General features: G+C 48.0%; 1 protein-coding gene across 1 annotated transcript in view; it reads left to right on the top strand.

Moving 5' to 3' along the window:
- Positions 1 to 2,792: 2,792 nt before the first annotated feature.
- Positions 2,793 to 22,526, top strand: part of LOC147722660 (uncharacterized) — a 107,624-nt gene continuing 87,890 nt past the window's right edge. The window contains exon 1 of the mRNA XM_086965163.1: positions 2,793 to 3,464. Within this exon, the coding sequence (XP_086821289.1) occupies positions 3,243 to 3,464 (222 nt within the window). The 5' untranslated portion in view covers positions 2,793 to 3,242. The remainder of the gene's footprint in view (positions 3,465 to 22,526) is intronic.

The raw sequence follows: 22,526 nt of genomic DNA, 5'->3' as shown, positions 1-22,526 counted from the left end.
TGGACCCCTGTCATCGGGCAAATATGTGCTGGCCATCATTGATGAGCATTCTCGATATCCCATTGCATGCTTCGTACCGTCTACAAATGCCTCTAGTACTCTCAAAGTACTTGATGAAGTCTTTGCAACATGGGGAGTTCCCAAGACAGTGAAAACAGACAATGGGCTCCCTTTCAATGGGCAAGACTTTGCAGCGTTTGCGAAACACCTAGATTTTCATCATAGTAGGATTACACCCCTCTGGCCACAGGCAAACGGGACAATCGAAAGATTCATGGCCACGCTCAAGAAGACCTTTCAACATGCTACCGCGGAAGGAAGAGATCTGCAAGTGGCACTCAATGAGGTCCTCCGAGCTTACCGCACAACTCCTCACGCAATGACTGGCCAGTGCCCAGCGACACTCATGCTGGGACGCCCCATGAGGAATCGCATTCCAGCGTGGGATGGAGCCTTGAGAGCATCATCATCCGCAAGAGATCATCAAGAAATGATGGCAACCGACAAGCGCAATAAAGATAAAATGAAGTCATATGCAGATCACCGGAGAAGAGCGAGGTCACTATCATTACATGAAGGGGACCATGTTCTCGTCAAGCAAGAGCAGCAGAGAAAGACCGACTGTCTGTTCAAGGATGAACCATTGCTGATCACAAAGAGGAAAGGAACTATGCTGACAGCGGAGTCCAAGCAGCGGCGAGTCACGAGAAACATCTCGCACTTTAAGAAATTGTCACGAGATACCACCAGAACCATGACGAGTGAAATGGACATTCCCAGTTCGGAAGAACCACATTCAATTGGTCGTGAGAACACTGCTCCGATCAATGAGACACTGAGTAATACTAGTCCGAGAGCCAGGTCGCCACGACCTCATCGTGACATACGTCCACCCAAAAGACTCATCGAAGAGATGGACTGAGAAGTCAGTATGTTTGTTTGTTTTGTTACAAAAGGGGGAGATGTTATGAAGTTAGCAGGCTAGTGGTTGTGGGTGGAGCCCAGAGGGAATAGGAAGAGGTGGAGATGGACAGAGGAAGGGGCAGTCAGAGTATGGACAGGAGACAGGCTGGTTGCAACAGAATAAAGCTCCAGTAACATAAGTAATTATGTCTGTGGTTATTTGTAGCGGGATGCTACATGCAGGAGTCCTGCAGCAAAAGATATACATACATTGTGTACCTTTATTTCTCAAAAACTACAAAACGAATTTACGACAACTTCCAAAATGCACACTTTCTGGCTAAAGATCTAGCTTTGTACCAAATTTGATATTATTCCTTTCATCCTTTTTGGCTATAGAGTTTTTAGAAAGTTCCTATTTTAAATGGCATATGGAAAACGTGTTTTGGGCCCCAATTTTTCTCGGCCCCCACTAAATGGCTCGCCTTGCACCTTTCTGAGAAGGAACTGAGGTGGATGAACTTGTATTTGGACAGTTTCATGAAGATTCATCAAACGGTGCCAAAGTTAAAGCAAAATCAACTCCTTTCTGCTTGTGGCTGGAAGGTGCCCATTCCTGTGCAAAAACAATCCAGCCTACAACACAGGCACACTCGCACCATGGTACAAGGTTGCCTGCGTTGGCACTAGGCTACCAAAATGGTACCAGCACTGTGGGAAAGGACAGAAATGCACAGTATTAAGTTAATACAGTGCAGTGCTGCCCTTTCACTTAGACAAAGGGGAAGCGCCGCAAGGTGACTTGCTGTACTGCGCTGCCCTATGTCAAAATCCCATTAAATGTGGCCTAAAATTATATGTCCAAGAATGCAATGTGCAGCAGTCTTCAAATGTTGGCATTGCTGATGGTGTGATACATTATATGGGGCCCCTTTGCAGCTGTGATTAGGCTGTCTCTAGAAATTAGCAGAGCTGGCCCATCATAAAACCCATTGCTTTAACATCTGAAAGGTACAGACATAAAGATTATTTAGCCTTCACGCGTGAAAGAAATGATTTTCGTTTCTTAGATGTCCATCTCATGTCATTCGTCCAAAGTCATTTAAATAGCCTGCATTCCTTCCCAGAAACCATAAGGGAAGATGGGACATGCCCCCAAGCACTGTCTCTGTGAAGTAAACGATATTTTAAAAACTGCTTCCACACACAAACACCACACTGCTTGGGCTCACAAGCACCAACTTCCTTCAAGCAGAGTGACGGACTCTGTGCTTCGAGTATTGTTATGTCAGAATTTGCTTATATTAGCTTAACTTTCAACACATATAACACTTTACAAAATAGATAAAAATGTGTGTACAATTATCCAATATCAATGTACAAAATGCAAAATTTCGATTGTGTTAGGAACCTCTTTGTAAAAAATATATTTACATACTCTTAAAATATAAACAAATCAGGGATATGTCTGCTGATCAATCTAGCACTGTCTGTCATTTCTGTATTAGGACCTGAGAAAATTGAGCACCTTTTGTAAACGTCCGAAAATACATAGGAGCCTATTTACAGGCTGGTGTGAGTCGCTATTGTGGTGCAAGAGCAACACAAACCTTAAGTCAGATATATCAAGCCTAGTAAGGCCACTTTGTATGGTCTTGAGTGGCTCCTTAAATTTGGCTCAAGGCAATGCAGTGCAAATCACTGTGTTGCCTTATTCTGCGCTGAAAAGCATTCAGTGGGTGTTGCATGGGTGTTCCCATGCAACTCCCATGGTTTTTGGCGCATACCCAGATTTACCAGTACTGGTAAACTTGGGAATGTGCCAAAAAGATACGCCTTCCCAGGAGAGGTGTAACAAGGACAAATGTCATCATTTCTCTTCGTTACTTCCTCTTTCTATGTGTGCTGAATTATGCAGCACACATAGAGAATTATGCCTCTCAGGATTGTTTTTGTGCAGGAAGATGTCGCTGTATTGCCTAAAAAGCAGTGCATTTCTGCCCTTTCCCTGTCATGCAGTGCAATGACTTATTGCTCTGCACTGCGTGACTTTTCCATAGTTTGTGTGAAAGGTGTGGCTGGAGAGAAGTGTTGTAAGATGTTTTACGCGTGTACCTCTAGAACTGGCTCTGTGAGTTCTTTCCTGGAAATGGGTTTGTTGTGTTCTAGCCTCCCGGCTGAGGCGTGGGCTTGTGTATCTGTCTCAATAACATCATATTAGGGATGGTGTTCTCTGGGTCCCAGGCTGCAGCATTGAAACACTCCTCTCAATAAATACCCTGCGAGCCCAGACCCTTGTCTCACTCTGATCTTGTCTCTTCCTGCAATCTTCCTGTTGAATGGCTTCCTCATCCCCCGCCGGCAGGATGCCCGATTCATCGGAGAAGAAAATGTTCCTCATCGACGTGGACTGTGGGACGGATGATGCCCAAGCAATCATGATGGCTCTGGCAGCTCCTCATGTGAAAGTGCTGGCCATTACATGTGTTGAGGGCAACACCACGCTGGACAACGTCTGTAAAAATGTGTTGCGGGTGCTGAAAGTCTGCAATAGATGTGACGTGAGTACAGAGCTTCCTCTAGCTGGTGAGGTGGGGATGTTTTCTTTTACTTTAGTATCACCCGTTCCATCCTGTATGACAGAAAGCATGATAGTAGGGCCAACTCAGCCTTCCATCCTGCCGATTAACTCAGTAATATAGCTACTGATGTTTTGGGAGATTAGAAATTGTTTTTTGTCATATATGCGCTAGATGCATACTAATGTGATAATGTAAAGTGTAGACCACTAAGCATAGAACGCGGTGCCCTGGGCACACTTTCAGCACTTTACCCTGCTTACAACAGGTCAGTGCACCTACTGCAGAATTATAGATGCAATTTGCAGGTTCAAAAATCATTAGTCTATGCTTAGCTTTTTATCCTGTGGAGTGACTAAAATGAGTTACAGTATTGAAGGCGTTTCATTCCACCTGCATTTCCCTGGTGAGTGGGATGGGGCCCTTGGAGGGCAGTTTTGAAAGCCCAGGGACGCTCCTGTTGCCTCTGACTCCTATTCCAACTCCACAAGGTTAATTAGGGCAGGCATGGAGCGGCTTGTAGAACAGGTGACTCCAACCAGCTGATAGTGAGCTACCAGTAGCTCCCAGACATCTTCAGAGTAGCTCACAGCCTTGGGTTCATTTTTAAATAGGCACAATGCAATAAATTCCTTTAAAGTTAAGGAAAGCCTGTGTTTATTTTACATTATTATCATCAGGCAGCAGATAGCAGAGCCTGTGAAGGAGCAGTGCTCAGTCATATTTATGACCCAAAGGCAACAACTGGAGCACTGAGGTATTTAATTCCTAATAAATGCTCTTGTCAACTTGTTATTGGAGCTGTGGCCAAAATTATGTTTCGGAATGCTTTTAAATAGGAGAAAATGTAAATGGAAAGTTACCTTAATGGTTAGGTTAACTCTTCATTGTAATGTTCTCCCATTTCAAAGTATTACAAACAACAGACCTCCTGCACCCTGTGGACAGTAAACACTGCCATGAGTATTACTGAGAAATGCAACCATTTTTAAAAATGAGATAAATTTAAAGTGCCGAAAAATGTTCCACAGTAGGATTATTTTTGCAGAACATTTATCTGCATTTTACATTTTTCCCATTTTAAAAATGATTTTATGTTTGTGTCATACATGTTACATATATTGAAAGGTATGTCCTGTTCTACAAGTACATACAACACAGGCTCTCAGTCACCCCTACAAATATATCCCTTTCATCTGCACACATGTTCATACATCCTCAAAGACCACCCTCTCACTGACACACATGGCATCCTTGTCATAGTGCCCCAAGTCAAAGTATTTTGTTTAAACCATCGTTTCTGACTCTTTGGACATTAGACTCCGAGTAAATAAAGCTGGGTGTGGGGGTGTCTGGTAACAATGCACTAGTTGTTTACCTTCAGTAGCTCACTATGATTTTCACTGATCAGAAGTAGCTCCCACTACAGAAAAGTTTCAAGAACCCTGTTCTAGAGAGAGGGAGGAGGAAAGATGTGATTAATTTGTGGAAACATTACTGCTCTACCAGTGACATAACCAGTGTGTCATTGACCTTAGTGCTAGACAGTGGTGGCTGGCATCAACAGCGTGGGTGCATGTGCTCAAATAAAATAAAAAAAATATAAAAATAAATGGGTGCATGTGCACAAATAAACTTAAAATATATTAAAAGTAAACTTACGATAGGACAGATCCTCCTGTTTCGGACCTCTTGCAACTGAAGCTCAGCCACCAGGAAACTCCCGAGACCAATCCTGGCGCTGCTCTCATGCTGTTAGAGCAGCACCCTGATTGCACAGGGCTGCCTCATTTGGTGCTCCCCAGCACTCTGGAGGCCTGCAATTGCTCTAACCCAGCTGTCTTAAGACAATTGGGTTAGACATTTCAAAGTGCGCATGTCTGGCTGGTCATCTCAAGACAGGCAGCCAAAGAGACTTGCGTACTCTAAAAGTGCACATTCAGCCCACCCTTCTGCTGTCATTCAGCAACGGCCCTTCACCCATCCTGAAGCTCTGTTGAGGACAGGAGAAATAAAAATAAAATGATAATGAATTAAAATGTTATTCTTCATCTCAGGCTTTGGGGAGAATTTTAAGTGGGGAGGCACTTCTCCGCTCAAATGGAGGAGCTGCCCCTGGAGCTAGGGGGAATGGGCATCTTGCCCCCTGTTTTAGCTGTGAAATAAAGCAATATTCAGGGTTCAGTGGGCCCCTCAGGTCTCTGGACCTCTGTAACTCTGCGACTGCAGCACACATTCATGCTGCACCCCTGCACACTATCCTAAGGGATATGCCATACGGAACACAACTACAAGTGTGCATTCAGCTGTATATTTTCAAAGGCAGGCTCCAAAGATTTCACTTGGTGAGATTTCCACCAAGAGGCTACTTTTAATCACTGTAAAGTTGGGGTAAGAGGCATGAGAGAGGAAACCTGAGGGCTTTGCTTGAAATAGAAAAATATACACTGAAGTCACATGAGTTGTAGGCCATGTTCTGGCAACAGAAAGGGGGTCGAGTCATGATTGGTGAAGTCTGTAAAGAAATTTGTGACAAGGACAAATGTGAAAATAAAACAGAATATTAGGTTCAAGCCTGCGAGAGCATGCACTAGTGCATGCACCTCTCTTGTGAGACACTGTTTTATGCAAAAAGGGGTTTGGAGCCCGCCCGCTGCTCACCATTTTTAGGCCTGCATGGCACTATTTTACAGCATTGTAATTTGTCGTGGCGGGCCTAACGTAATTTTCATTCCTCTTTGTGGAGCAGGGACCAAATGCTGATTGATTCAACAACTGCTCCTGACATGATTAAGGTAGTATTTTGTTCTGTTAAACGGTTATTACCATGCAAACCGAAGATGTGTGACTGGCAAGAACATTCCCAGCAGAACAAACAAAATTGCAAATATTTATTTTCTAAAGTAATGTTTCTTTTATTTTGCCAAGTCTTCTTTTCTCATTTCGCACTCATATTTTTTGTTTTTCCTCAGCTGTCCTCAAAAGATGCAGGTTATTTTTTTGCAAAGCAACAGTCTTTCTTTCTTATATGTAATTTCTGGAATGATGCTTTCACACATAATCATGCAGGCCAACCCAATCCACCCACTCCAATCTATGCCAATCCACCCCACATCAATCCGCCCCACTCAATTCAATCCAACCCAGACTAATCCAGCCCACTTTAGTCCAAACCACTCACCCCAGTCCAATCCACTCCAACCCATCAGACTCCAAGCCTCCCCACTCCAATCTGCCTCACTGTAAATCATTCCACTCTAATCCAAAACAATCCCACTCAAATCCAAAACAATCTGACACAATCCAAAATAATCTGCCCCACTGCATTCTGCCCCACTCCAATCCAAAACAATCTGCCCACCCCAATCCTCCACACTCCAATACAAAACAATCTGCACTACTCCAATCGGCCCCAACCCAATCTAAAACAATATACACCACTCCAATCTTCCCAACTCAAATGTAAAACAATCTGCCCCACTTCAATCTGCCCCACTCCAATCTGCCCACCTCCAATTACAAAACAGTTTGTCTCACTCAAATCTAAAGTAATCACAAGGAGATGATGGACGGAGTGCTTAAACTTTTCAGACACTCACCACCAGTCACAGATCTGGTTTGAATACATCCTCGTTCTTTACCTCATTTCACACCACAGTTCAGCCTCACTCCAATTTAAAACAGTTTACTCAACTCCAATCTGCCCCACACCCATCCAAAACAATTCACCCCACTCCAATCCAGAACAATCTGCCCTACTCAATCCACCCTCTCCATCCCAATACACCCATTCCAATCATCCACAATCCACCCCATTCCAATCCACCCCAATCCAATCTACTCCACTCCAATCTAACTCACCCCAATCCACCCCACTCCCTCAATAGTGCACCCCACTCCAATAAAACACAATCTGCCCCACTCCAATCTGCCCCACAATACATCCCACTACAATCTAAAACAATCTGCCCCACTCCATCCAAAACAACCTGCCCCACTTCAATCCAAAACAATCTTCCCCAATCCAATCCAAAACAATCTGCCCCACTCAAATCAAAAACAATGTGCCCCACTCCAAACCAAAACAATCATCCCTAATCCAATGGGCCCCACTCCATTCTGCCCCAATCCAATCCAAAACAGTGTGCCCCACTCTAATCCAATCCATCCCACTCCAATCCAATCCACCTCACTTTACCCTAATCCAATCCACTTTACCCCAATGCAATCTACCCCACTTCAATCTAATCCACCTCACTTCAATCCAATCCACCTCACTGTATCCCAATCCAATCCACCTCACCCCAATGTAATCTACCCCACTTCAATCCAATCCACCCCAATCCAGCCAAATCCAATCTACCCCACTGCAATCCACTCCATCTAATCCGCCCTACCTCAGTCCATTTTACCTCACTCCAATACAATCCACCTCAATACAATCCACCCCATATCTACCACAATCAATCACTCCAATCCAGTCCAGCGCACTGGAGTCCAATCTACTTGATTCCAATCCACCACACCCCATGCCAATCCCATTCACCCTACTCCATTCCACCCCTCCCCATTCCACCCCACTACAGTCCAACCCATTCCACTCTAATTCACCCCACCTTTATCCATTCTGTTCCACCCCACCCTATTTCTATTCACCACACTCCAATTTAATTCACCCCATCTAGTACACTCCAATACACCCCACTCTACTGCAGTCCAATCTACCCGCTCTATTCCAATCCACCCCACTCTACCCCATCCAATCCACCACACCCCAGTTAAGTCCATCCCACTCAATCCAATCCAAAACAATCTGCCCACTGCAATCTTTCACAGCCCAATCATAATCTACCCAGATCCAAAGCAATCTGCCCCACTCCTCTGCCCCATTCCTGTCTAAAACAATCTGCCTCGTTCCAATCCAACACAATCTGCACTACTCCAATGTGCCCCACTCAAATCTAAAACAATCAGCACCACTACAATCTGCCCCACACAAATCTAAAACAATCTGCCCCACTTCAATCTGCCCCCTTCAATCCCAAAACAGTCTGTCGCATTCCAATATAGAATAATATTGCCCACTTTAATCCAAAACAATTGGCCTCACTCCAATCCAAAACAATCTGCTCCACTCCAACCTGCCCCACTTCAATCCAAAATAACATGCAGCACTCCAATCTGGCACACTCCAATTGGCCCCACTCCACTCCAATACAGCCCACTTCACCCCAATCCAACCTCTCCATACCAATACACCCCGCTCCAATCCACCAAAATCCACCCCATTCCAAGCCAATCCAATACAATCTACACCAACCGAATTCAATCCATCCCAATCCAGCCTAATGCAATCTACCCCACTCCAATCCAATCCACCTCACTCCCATCCAACCCAACCCACTCCCTCCCCAATCCACCCCACTCTAATCCAAAATAATCTGCCCCATTCAATCCATAACAATTTGCCCCACTTTAATCCAAAACAATCTGCCCCCCTCCAATCAAAAACAATGTGTCCCACTCCAATGCAAAACAATCTGTCACACTCAATCCAAAACAATCTGCCCCCTCCAATCCAAAACAATGATCCAAAACAATGTGCCCCACTCCATTGCAAAACAATGTGCCCCACTCCAATCTGCCCCACTTCAATCCAAAACAATGTGCCCCACTCCAAACCACAACAATCTCCCCACTCCAATATGCCCAGTCCAGTTTGCTTCAGTACAAAACAATCTGCTCCACTACAATCTGCACCATTCCAGTCTGCCCCACCCCACTCCATTCCAAAATAATCTGCCCCACTCCATTCTTCCCTCCCCAATCTAATACAGTCTGCCCAACTCAAATCCACCCACTCCAATCCACCCTACTCTAATTAAATCCACCTCACCCAATTAAATTCACCTCAATCCAATCAAATCCAGCCAAATGCAATCTACCCCACTGCAATCCACCCAACTCCAATCCACCCCACATCAACCCAATCCACCTCTATCCAAGCCACTCATCCCACCCGAGTCCAGTTCACCTCACCCCCAATCCCATCCATCTCAATACAATCCACCCCAAATCATTCCACCCCACTCAATTCAAATCCCCCTCATTCCAATCCAGTCTACTGCACTGCAGTCCACCCGGCTCCATTCCAACCCACCCCACCCCATGCCAATCCAAGCAAATTCACACCACTGCACTCCACCCCACCCTACTCTAGTCCAATCCACCCCACCCTAATCCATTATGTCCCCCTGCAGCCCAGTTCTATCCATCCCACTCCACGCCACTTTAATCCACCCCATCTAGTCCACTCTGCTCCACTCTACTCCAACCCACCCCAATCCAATCCACCACACCCAAGTTCGGTCCATCCATCCCACTCAATCTATTCCATATAGCCCACCACACTCCAATCCACCTCACTCCAATCCACCCCGATCCAATCCACCCCTTCAGTCCAGTCCAATCCAATCCACCCCTTGCACTCCACTTTAGTTCACCCCGCTCTAAACCACCCTACCCAAATCCAACCTACCCCAATCCAATACAAGCAGCCCCATGCCAATCTAATCTACCTCCTCAAATCCACCCCAGTAAAGCCTCCTCACCCCATTTTAATCCACCCCACTACACTCAATCCAACCCACTCTACCCCAATCCAATGAGCACCAATCCACCCACTACCTAAATCCACTCCAACCCACTCCACCCTAGATCACCCCACTCCACTCCACTCTATTGCACTCCACTCTAAACCAATCCGCAGTTTATGAAACTGCTCACTATGACCCTGAGCCACTGAACTCTACTTCCACAACTCAACTCTATAACCATTACTCCACTCTACAACACTATACTCTAAAAAATCCAGTGTACGACACTCTACTCCCCCACTCCACTCTAGGACACCCCACACCACTAACTTTTAGCCATATTGAAAAGCAGCCATACTGATGTGCAACATGGCAAAAACACATTGCCAAAGCCAATAGCTCTTGTATAGGCGCAACCTATTGGCTTTACAAATGCTTGTAAAATATCCCATGAAGTAAGGCACCTACTGCATAGATCTACCCACAAATGTATTTTCATAATATTATAATAACGAAGAGATGACTGGTGGTTAATGTACTTGATCGAGAGATCTTTATTTTATCTTATCAGACTTTTGTCTCATCAAGTAGCATAGAGGGATAGTGTGCCTACTGCAAGCACAATGTATAACATGCAGATCACAAATTTGTATTTTATGTAGATAGTTAAGTGGGTTTCTGCTATTGTCACAGGGATCCTTTTGTTACTTGTAGATTATAAATTACAATCCTACTGTAGCACAGTGAGGTATGGACCAACAACAAGGAGTTGCACACAAACTGCAAGGCATACGTTATTTTTTCTCAAAATTTAATTATTCTAACATTTCTAAAAGTAGTTCCTTTCGGTAGTAATTAAAGTTAGTACATACAACCCCAACCTCTGTGTTACATTTTAAATCAAGACTTTGTGTTTTTGCCAGTATCGATGTAAAGTATCCCCTACACCTTGCAACACTGTCTTACATAACCTTTTATGTGCATTGATTTACAGTTTTGAATGATTCATTCTCTCTCTGTGTATATTGTGTGTGTGTGTGTGTGTGTGTGTGGGTGTGTGCGTGTGTGTGTGGGTGTGTGTGTGTGTGTGTGTGTGTATGCATTGCATTGTCTTTTTATAGTGTGTTGGTGAGTGAGTGTGAGAGATGTAAAACACTCTGACATTCTACATAGGGATGGGAAGTGCTATAAAAAAATTAAATAAAAATACATTAGCACGTGCTATTCAAATCATTAATTGTATGGAATAATGGAAACATATTAAGGTAGATATATCTGACACTCATACAGTGCATGCATGTCTATTCCAAAAGTGGTGAATAAAGTCAAAGATTAAATTATAGTCTCTCTTAATCACTTGTGAATTGATAAAAAGTTCCTGTGGTTCCCTCCAAGACTTTGGCATCTAGGCAATAGGGTCCAGATAGCTCTTAGCCAAGATGAGACTCCAGCAACAGGAGGGCTGGTGACTTTTAAGTGAGGCCTTTGTATTGAGCCAAGATGGAGATGAAAAAAATAAGAAGCTACCTTCACCATCTGCAAGTTGCTGTTTCAAACAGAAACCCTGCAAAAACCACAGGTGATGGACAGAATGCAGAACAATGTCATACATTCACCCCAGTACAGAGATCTGGGCCTAAATCCATCGTTTTTTTGCAGTCCACACCACCCCAGTTCAGACATGGCTATATGCAAATCAGTCTGACCCTGTGCCTCATGGGAACAGTCCAGCTCGAACTGCCAAGCGATGCCTTCCATGGACCGGAAACAAGCTTCCAAGGACCAGTTTCTGGCGTTTCTGCCGTCTTCAGCCCGGCTTGCTTGAATCCAGTGGTGTGGAGTGCATGAGACTCACGTCTTAGCATACCCATCCCACTCGGGGTGACAAATGCAAAAACCACAGGTGATGGACAGAATGCAGAACAATGTCATACATTCAACCCAGTACAGCGATCTGGGCCTAAATCCATTGTTTTTTTTGCACTCCACACCACTCCAGTTCAGACATGGCTATATGCAAATCAGTCTGACCCTGTGCCTCATGGGAACAGTCCAGCCCGAACTGCCAAGCCATGCCTTCCCTGGACCGGAAACAAGCTTCCGAGGACCGGTTTCTGGCATTCCTGCCGTCTTTTGCCCGGCTTGCTTGAATCCAGTGGTGTGGAGTGCATGGGACTCACATCTGAGCATACCCATCCCACTCGGGGTTACAAATGCAAAAACCACAGGTGATGGACAAAATGCAGAACAATGTCATACATTCACCCCAGTACAGAGATCTGGGCCTAAATCCATCGTTTTTTTGCACTCCACACCACCCCAGTTCAGACATGGCTATATGCAAATCAGACTGACTCTGTGCCTCATGGGAACAGTCCAGCCGGAACTGCCAAGCCATGCCTTCCCTGGACCGGAAACAAGTTTCCTAGGACCAGTTTCTGGCATTCCTGCAGTCTTAATCCCGGCTTGCTTGAATCCAGTGATGTGGAGTGCATGGGACTCACGTCTGAGCATACCAATCCCACTCGGGGTGACAAATGCAAAAACCACAGGTGATGGACAGAATGCAGAACAATGTCATACATTGACCCCAGTACAGAGATCTGGGCCTAAATCCATCGTTTTTTGCACTCTACACCACCCCAGTTCAGACATGGCTATATGCAAATCAGTCTGACCCTGTGCCTCATGGGAACAGTCCAGCCGGAACTGCCAAGCCATGCCTTCCCTGGACCGGAAACAAGTTTCCGAGGACCCGTTTCTGGCATTCCTGCCGTCTTCATCCCGGCTTGCTTGAATCCAGTGATGTGGAGTGCATGGGACTCACGTCTGAGCATACCCATCCCACTCGGGGTGACAAATGCAAAAACCACAGGTGATGGACAGAATGCAGAACAATGTCATACATTCACCCCAGTACAGAGATCTGGGCCTAAATCCATCGTTTTTTTGCACTCTACACCACCCCAGTTCAGACATGGCTATATGCAAATCAGTCTGACCCTGTGCCTCATGGGAACAGTCCAGCCGGAACTGCCAAGCCATGCCTTCCCCGGACCGGAAACAAGTTTCCGAGGACCGGTTTCTGGCATTCCTGCCGTCTTCATCCCGGCTTGCTTGAATCCAGTGATGTGGAGTGCATGGGACTCACGTCTGAGCATACCCATCCCACTCGGGGTGACAAATGCAAAAACCACAGGTGATGGACAGAATGCAGAACAATGTCATACATTCACCCCAGTACAGAGATCTGGGCCTAAATCCATCGTTTTTTTGCACTCCACACCACCCCAGTTCAGACATGGCTATATGCAAATCAGTCTGACCCTGTGCCTCATGGGAACAGTCCAGCCCGAACTGCCAAGCCATGACTTCCCTGGACCGGAAACAAGCTTCCGAGGACCGGTTTCTGGCATTCCTGCCATCTTCAGCCCGGCTTGCTTGAATCCAGTTGTGTGGAGTGCATGGGACTCACGTCTGAGCATACCCATCCCACTCGGGGTGACAAATGCAAAAACCACAGGTAATGGACAGAATGCAGAACAATGTGATACATTCACCCCAGTACAGAGATCTGGGCCTAAATCCATCGTTTTTTTGCACTCCACACCACCCCAGTTCAGACATGGCTATATGCAAATCAGTCTGACCCTGCGCCTCATGGGAACAGTCCAGCCCGAACTGCCAAGCCATGCCTTCCCTGGACCGGAAACAAGCTTCTGAGGACCGGTTTCTGGCATTCCTGCCGTCTTCAGCCTGGCTTGCTTGAATCCAGTGGTGTGGAGTGCATGGGACTCGCGTCTGAGCATACCCATCCCACTCGGGGTGACAAATGCAAAAACCACAGGTGATGGACAGAATGCAGAACAATGTCATACATTCACCCCAGTACAGAGATCTGGGCCTAAATCCATCGTTTTTTTGGACTCCACACCACCCCAGTTCAGACATAGCTATATGCAAATCAGTCTGACCCTGTGCCTCATGGGAACAGTCCAGCCCGAACTGCCAAGCCATGCCTTCCCTGGACCGGAAACAAGTTTCTGAGGACCGGTTTCTGGCATTCCTGCCGTCTTCATCCCCGCTTATTTGAATACAGTGGTGTGGAGTGCATGGGACTCACGTCTGAGCATACCCATCCCACTCGGGGTGACAAATGCAAAAAACACAGGTGATGGACAGAATGCAGAACAATGTCATACATTCACCCCAGTACAGAGATCTGGGCCTAAATCCATCGTTTTTTTGCACTCCACACCACCCCAGTTCAGACATGGCTATATGCAAATCAGTCTGACCCTGTGCCTCATGGGAACAGTCCAGCCCGAACTGCCAAGCCATGCCTTCCCTGGACCGGAAACAAGCTTCCGAGGACCGGTTATAGGCATTCCTGCCATCTTCAGCCCGGCTTGCTTGAATCCAGTGGTGTGGAGTGCATGGGACTCACGCCTGACCATATCCATCCCACTCGGGGTGACGAATGCAAAAACCACAGGTGATGGGCAGAATGCAGAACAATGTCATACATTCACCCTAGTACAGAGATCTGGGCCTAAATCCATCGTTTTTTTGCACTCCACACCACCCCAGTTCAGACATGGCTATATGCAAATCAGTCTGACCCTGTGCCTCATGGGAACAGTCCAGCCCGAACTGCCAAGCCATGCCTTCCCTGGACCGGAAACAAGCTTCCAAGGACCGGTTTCTGGCATTCCTGCCGTCTTCAGCCCGGCTTGCTTGAATCCAGTGGTGTGGAGTGCATGGGACTCACATCTGAGCATACCCATCCCACTTGGGATGACAAATGCAAAAACCACAGGTGATTGACAGATTTCCGAACAATGTCATACATTCACCCCAGTACAGAGATCTGGGCCTAAATCCATCGTTTTTTTGCACTCCACACCACCCCAGTTCAGACATGGCTATATGCAAATCAGTCTGACCCTGTGCCTCATGGGAACAGTCCAGCCCGAACTGCCAAGCCATGCCTTCCCTGGACCGGAAACAAGCTTCCAAGGACCGGTTTCTGGCATTCCTGCCGTCTTCAGCCCGGCTTGCTTGAATCCAGTGGTGTGGAGTGCATGGGACTCACATCTGAGCATACCCATCCCACTCGGGATGACAAATGCAAAAACCACAGGTGATTGACAGATTTCCGAACAATGTCATACATTCACCCCAGTACAGAGATCTGGGCCTAAATCCATCGTTTTTTTGCACTCCACACCACCCCAGTTCAGACATGGCTATATGCAAATCAGTCTGACCCTGTGCCTCATGGGAACAGTCCAGCCCGAACTGCCAAGCCATGACTTCCCTGGACCGGAAACAAGCTTCCGAGGACCGGTTTCTGGCATTCCTGCCATCTTCAGCCCGGCTTGCTTGAATCCAGTGGTGTGGAGTGCATGGGACTCACGTCTGAGCATACCCATCCCACTCGGGGTGACAAATGCAAAAACCACAGGTGACGGACAGAATGCAGAACAATGTCATACATTCACCCCAGTACAGAGATCTGGGCCTAAATCCATCGTTTTTTTGCACTCCACACCACCCCAGTTCAGACATGGCTATATGCAAATCAGTCTGACCCTGCGCCTCATGGGAACAGTCCAGCCGAACTGCCAAGCCATGCCTTCCCTGGACCGGAAACAAGCTTCTGAGGACCGGTTTCTGGCATTCCTGTCGTCTTCAGCCTGGCTTGCTTGAATCCAGTGGTGTGGAGTGCATGGGACTCGCGTCTGAGCATACCCATCCCACTCGGGGTGACAAATGCAAAAACCACAGGTGATGGACAGAATGCAGAACAATGTCATACATTCACCCCAGTACAGAGATCTGGGCCTAAATCCATCGTTTTTGTGCACTCCACACCACCCCAGTTCAGACATAGCTATATGCAAATCAGTCTGACCCTGTGCCTCATGGGAACAGTCCAGCCCGAACTGCCAAGCCATGCCTTCCCTGGACCGGAAACCAGTTTCTGAGGACCGGTTTCTGACATTCCTGCCGTCTTCATCCCCGCTTATTTGAATACAGTGGTGTGGAGTGCATGGGACTCACGTCTGAGCATACCCATCCCACTCGGGGTGACAAATGCAAAAACCACAGGTGATGGACAGAATGCAGAAAAATGTCATACATTCACCCCAGTACAGAGATCTGGGCCTAAATCCATCGTTTTTTTGCACTCCACACCACCCCAGTTCAGACATGGCTATATGCAAATCAGTCTGACCCTGTGCCTCATGGGAACAGTCCAGCCCGAACTGCCAAGCCATGCCTTCCCTGGACCGGAAACAAGCTTCCGAGGACCGGTTTCAGGCATTCCTGCCATCTTCAGCCCGGCTTGCTTGAATCCAGTGGTGTGGAGTGCATGGGACTCACGTCTGACCATATCCATCCCACTCGGGGTGACGAATGCAAAAACCACAGATGATGGACAGAATGCAGAACAATGTCATACATTCACCCCAGTACAGAGATCTGGGCCTAAATCCATCGTTTTTTTGCACTCCACACCACCCCAGTTCAGACATGGCTATATGCAAATCAGTCTGACACTGTGCCTCATGGGAACAGTCCAGCCCGAACTGCCAAGCCATGCCTTCCCTGGACCGGAAACAAGCTTCCAAGGACCGGTTTCTGGCATTCCTGCCGTCTTCAGCCCGGCTTGCTTGAATCCAGTGGTGTGGAGTGCATGGGACTCACATCTGAGCATACCCATCCCACTCGGGGTGACAAATGCAAAAACCAAAGGTGATGGACAGATTTCCGAACAATGTCATACATTCACCCCAGTACAGAGATCTGGGCCTAAATCCATTGTTTTTTGCACTCCACACCACCCCAGTTCAGACATGGCTATATGCAAATCAGTCTGACCCTGTGCCTCATAGGTACAGTCCAGCCCGAACTGCCAAGCCATGCCTTCCCTGGATCGGAAACAAGCTTCCAAGGACTGGTATCTGGCATTCCGGCCGTCTTCAGCCCGGCTTGCTTGAATCCAGTGGTGTGGAGTGCATGGGACTCACGTCTGAGCATACCCATCCCACTCGGGGTGACAAATGCAAATACCACAGGTGATGGACAGAATGCAGAACAATGTCATACATTCACCCCAGTACAGCGATCTGGGCCTAAATCCATCGTTTTTTTGCACTCCACACCACCCCAGTTCAGACATGGCTATATGCAAATCAGTCTGACCCTGTGCCTCATGGGAACAGTCCAGCTCGAACTGCCACGCCATCCCTTCCCTGGACCGGAAACAAGCTCCCGAGGTCCGGTTTCTGGCATTCCTGCCGTCTTCAGCCGGGCTTGCTTGAATCCAGTGGTGTGGAGTGCATGGGACTCACGTCAGAGCATACCCGTCCCACTCAGGGTGAAAAATGCAAAAACCACAGGTGATGGACAGAATGCAGAACAATGTCATACATTCACCCCAGAACAGAGATCTGGGCCTAAATCCATCGTTTGTTTGCACTCCACACCACCCCAGTTCAGACATGGCTATATGCAAATCAGTCTGACCCTGTGCCTCATGGGAACAGTCCAGCCGGAACTGCCAAGCCATGCCTTCCCTGGACCGGAAACAAGTTTCCGAGGACCGGTTTCTGGCATTCCTGCCGTCTTCATCCCGGCTTGCTTGAATCCAGTGGTGTGGAGTGCATGGGACTCACGTCTGAGCATACCCATCCCACTCGGGGTGACAAATGAAAAAACCACAGGTGATGGACAGAATGCAGAACAATGTCATACATTCACCCCGGTACAGAGATCTGGGCCTAAATCCATCGCTTTTTTGCACTCCACACCACCCCAGTTCAGACATGGCTATATGCAAATCAGTCTGACCCTGTGCCTCATGGGAACAGTCCAGCCCGAACTGCCAAGCCATGACTTCCCTGGACCGGAAACAAGCTTCAGAGGACCGTTTTCTGGCATTCCCGCCATCTTCAGCCCAGCTTGCTTGAATCCAGTGGTATGGAGTGCATGGAACTCACGTCTGAGCATACCCATCCCACTCGGGGTGACAAATGCAAAAACCACAGGTGATGGACAGAATGCAGAACAATGTCTTACATTCACCCCAGTACAGAGATCTGGGCCTAAATGCATCGTTTTTTTGCACTCCACACCACCCCAGTTCAGACATGGCTATATGCAAATCAGTCTGACCCTGTGCCTCATGGGAACAGTCCAGCCCGAACTGCCAAGCCATGACTTCCCTGGACCGGAAACAAGCTTCTGAGGACCGGTTTCTGGAATTCCTGCCGTCTTCAGCCTGGCTTGCTTGAATCCAGTGGTGTGGAGTGCATAGGACTCGCGTCTGAGCATACCCATCCCACTCGGGGTGACAAATGCAAAAACCACAGGTGATGGACAGAATGCAGAACAATGTCAAACATTCACCCCAGTACAGAGATCTGGGCCTAAATCCATCGTTTTTTTGCACTCCACACCACCCCAGTTCAGACATAGCTATATGCAAATCAGTCTGACCCTGTGCCTCATGGGAACAGTCCAGCCCGAACTGCCAAGCCATGCCTTCCCTGGACCGGAAACAAGTTTCCGAGGACCGGTTTCTGGCATTCCTGCCGTCTTCATCCCGGCTTATTTGAATCCAGTGATGTGGAGTGCATGGGACTCACGTCTGAGCATACCCATCCCACTCGGGGTGACAAATGCAAAAACCACAAGTGATGGACTGAATACAGAACAATGTCATACATTCACCCCAGTACAGAGATCTGGGCCTAAATCCATCGTTTTTTTGCACTCCACACCACCCCAGTTCAGACATGGCTATATGCAAATCAGTCTGACAGTGTGCCTCATGGGAACAGTCCAGCCCGAACTGCCAAGCAATGCCTTCCCTGGACCGGAAACAAGCTTCCAAGGACCGGTTTCTGGCATTCCTGCCGTCTTCAGCCCAGCTTGCTTGAATCCAGTGGTGTGGTGTGCTTGGGACTCACATCTGAGCATACCCATCCCACTCGGGGTGACAAATGCAAAAACCACAGGTGATGGACAGAATTCAGAACAATGTCATACATTCACCCCAGTATAGAGATCTGGGCCTAAATCCATCGTTTTTTTGCACTCCACATCACCCCAGTTCAGACATGGCTATATGCAAATCAGTCTGACCCTGTGCCTCATGGGAGCAGTCCAGCCCGAACTGCCAAGCCATGCCTTCCCTGCACCGGAAACAAGCTTCCGAGGACCGGTATCTGGCATTCCTGTCGTCTTCAGCCTGGCTTGCTTGAATCCAGTGGTGTGGAGTGCATAGGACTCGCGTCTGAGCATACCCATCCCACTCGGGTTGACAAATGCAAAAACCACAGGTGATGGACAGAATGCAGAACAATGTCATACATTCACCCCAGTACAGAGATCTGGGCCTAAATCCATCGTTTTTTTGCACTCCACACCACCCCAGTTCAGACATAGCTATATGCAAATCAGTCTGACCCTGTGCCTCATGGGAACAGTCCAGCCCGAACTGCCAAGCCATGCCTTCCCTGGACCAGAAACAAGTTTCCGAGGACCGGTTTCTGGCATTCCTGCCGTCTTCATCCCGGCTTATTTGAATCCAGTGGTGTGGAGTGCATGGGACTCGCGTCTGAGCATACCCATCCCACTCTGGGTGACAAATGCAAAAACCACAGGTGATGGACAGAATGCAGAACAATGTCATACATTCACCCCAGTACAGAGATCTGGGCCTAAATCCATCGTTTTTTTGGACTCCACACCACCCCAGTTCAGACATAGCTATATGCAAATCAGTCTGACCCTGTGCCTCATGGGAACAGTCCAGCCCGAACTGCCAAGCCATGCCTTCCCTGGACCGGAAACAAGTTTCTGAGGACCGGTTTCTGGCATTCCTGCCGTCTTCATCCCCGCTTATTTGAATACAGTGGTGTGGAGTGCATGGGACTCACGTCTGAGCATACCCATCCCACTCGGGGTGACAAATGCAAAAAACACAGGTGATGGACAGAATGCAGAACAATGTCATACATTCACCCCAGTACAGAGATCTGGGCCTAAATCCATCGTTTTTTTGCACTCCACACCACCCCAGTTCAGACATGGCTATATGCAAATCAGTCTGACCCTGTGCCTCATGGGAACAGTCCAGCCCGAACTGCCAAGCCATGCCTTCCCTGGACCGGAAACAAGCTTCCGAGGACCGGTTATAGGCATTCCTGCCATCTTCAGCCCGGCTTGCTTGAATCCAGTGGTGTGGAGTGCATGGGACTCACGCCTGACCATATCCATCCCACTCGGGGTGACGAATGCAAAAACCACAGGTGATGGGCAGAATGCAGAACAATGTCATACATTCACCCTAGTACAGAGATCTGGGCCTAAATCCATCGTTTTTTTGCACTGCACACCACCCCAGTTCAGACATGGCTATATGCAAATCAGTCTGACCCTGTGCCTCATGGGAACAGTCCAGCCCGAACTGCCAAGCCATGCCTTCCCTGGACCGGAAACAAGCTTCCAAGGACCGGTTTCTGGCATTCCTGCCGTCTTCAGCCCGGCTTGCTTGAATCCAGTGGTGTGGAGTGCATGGGACTCACATCTGAGCATACCCATCCCACTTGGGATGACAAATGCAAAAACCACAGGTGATTGACAGATTTCCGAACAATGTCATACATTCACCCCAGTACAGAGATCTGGGCCTAAATCCATCGTTTTTTTGCACTCCACACCACCCCAGTTCAGACATGGCTATATGCAAATCAGTCTGACCCTGTGCCTCATGGGAACAGTCCAGCCCGAACTGCCAAGCCATGACTTCCCTGGACCGGAAACAAGCTTCCGAGGACCGGTTTCTGGCATTCCTGCCATCTTCAGCCCGGCTTGCTTGAATCCAGTGGTGTGGAGTGCATGGGACTCACGTCTGAGCATACCCATCCCACTCGGGGTGACAAATGCAAAAACCACAGGTGACGGACAGAATGCAGAACAATGTCATACATTCACCCCAGTACAGAGATCTGGGCCTAAATCCATCATTTTTTTGCACTCCACACCACCCCAGTTCAGACATGGCTATATGCAAATCAGTCTGACTCTGCGCCTCATGGGAACAGTCCAGCCGAACTGCCAAGCCATGCCTTCCCTGGACCGGAAACAAGCTTCTGAGGACCGGTTTCTGGCATTCCTGTCGTCTTCAGCCTGGCTTGCTTGAATCCAGTGGTGTGGAGTGCATGGGACTCGCGTCTGAGCATACCCATCCCACTCGGGGTGACAAATGCAAAAACCACAGGTGATGGACAGAATGCAGAACAATGTCATACATTCACCCCAGTACAGAGATCTGGGCCTAAATCCATCGTTTTTGTGCACTCCACACCACCCCAGTTCAGACATAGCTATATGCAAATCAGTCTGACCCTGTGCCTCATGGGAACAGTCCAGCCCGAACTGCCAAGCCATGCCTTCCCTGGACCGGAAACCAGTTTCTGAGGACCGGTTTCTGGCATTCCTGCCGTCTTCATCCCCGCTTATTTGAATACAGTGGTGTGGAGTGCATGGGACTCACGTCTGAGCATACCCATCCCACTCGGGGTGACAAATGCAAAAACCACAGGTGATGGACAGAATGCAGAAAAATGTCATACATTCACCCCAGTACAGAGATCTGGGCCTAAATCCATCGTTTTTTTGCACTCCACACCACCCCAGTTCAGACATGGCTATATGCAAATCAGTCTGACCCTGTGCCTCATGGGAACAGTCCAGCCCGAACTGCCAAGCCATGCCTTCCCTGGACCGGAAACAAGCTTCCGAGGACCGGTTTCAGGCATTCCTGCCATCTTCAGCCCGGCTTGCTTGAATCCAGTGGTGTGGAGTGCATGGGACTCACGTCTGACCATATCCATCCCACTCGGGGTGACGAATGCAAAAACCACAGATGATGGACAGAATGCAGAACAATGTCATACATTCACCCCAGTACAGAGATCTGGGCCTAAATCCATCGTTTTTTTGCACTCCACACCACCCCAGTTCAGACATGGCTATATGCAAATCAGTCTGACCCTGTGCCTCATGGGAACAGTCCAGCCCGAACTGCCAAGCCATGCCTTCCCTGGACCGGAAACAAGCTTCCAAGGACCGGTTTCTGGCATTCCTGCCGTCTTCAGCCCGGCTTGCTTGAATCCAGTGGTGTGGAGTGCATGGGACTCACATCTGAGCATACCCATCCCACTCGGGGTGACAAATGCAAAAACCAAAGGTGATGGACAGATTTCCGAACAATGTCATACATTCACCCCAGTACAGAGATCTGGGCCTAAATCCATTGTTTTTTGCACTCCACACCACCCCAGTTCAGACATGGCTATATGCAAATCAGTCTGACCCTGTGCCTCATAGGTACAGTCCAGCCCGAACTGCCAAGCCATGCCTTCCCTGG

The sequence above is a fragment of the Lissotriton vulgaris genome, chromosome 4_1 (genome assembly GCF_964263255.1).
Source record: "Lissotriton vulgaris chromosome 4_1, aLisVul1.2, whole genome shotgun sequence".
Lineage (NCBI taxonomy): Eukaryota > Metazoa > Chordata > Amphibia > Caudata > Salamandridae > Lissotriton > Lissotriton vulgaris.
This window is presented reverse-complemented; position numbering and strand designations above follow the sequence as displayed.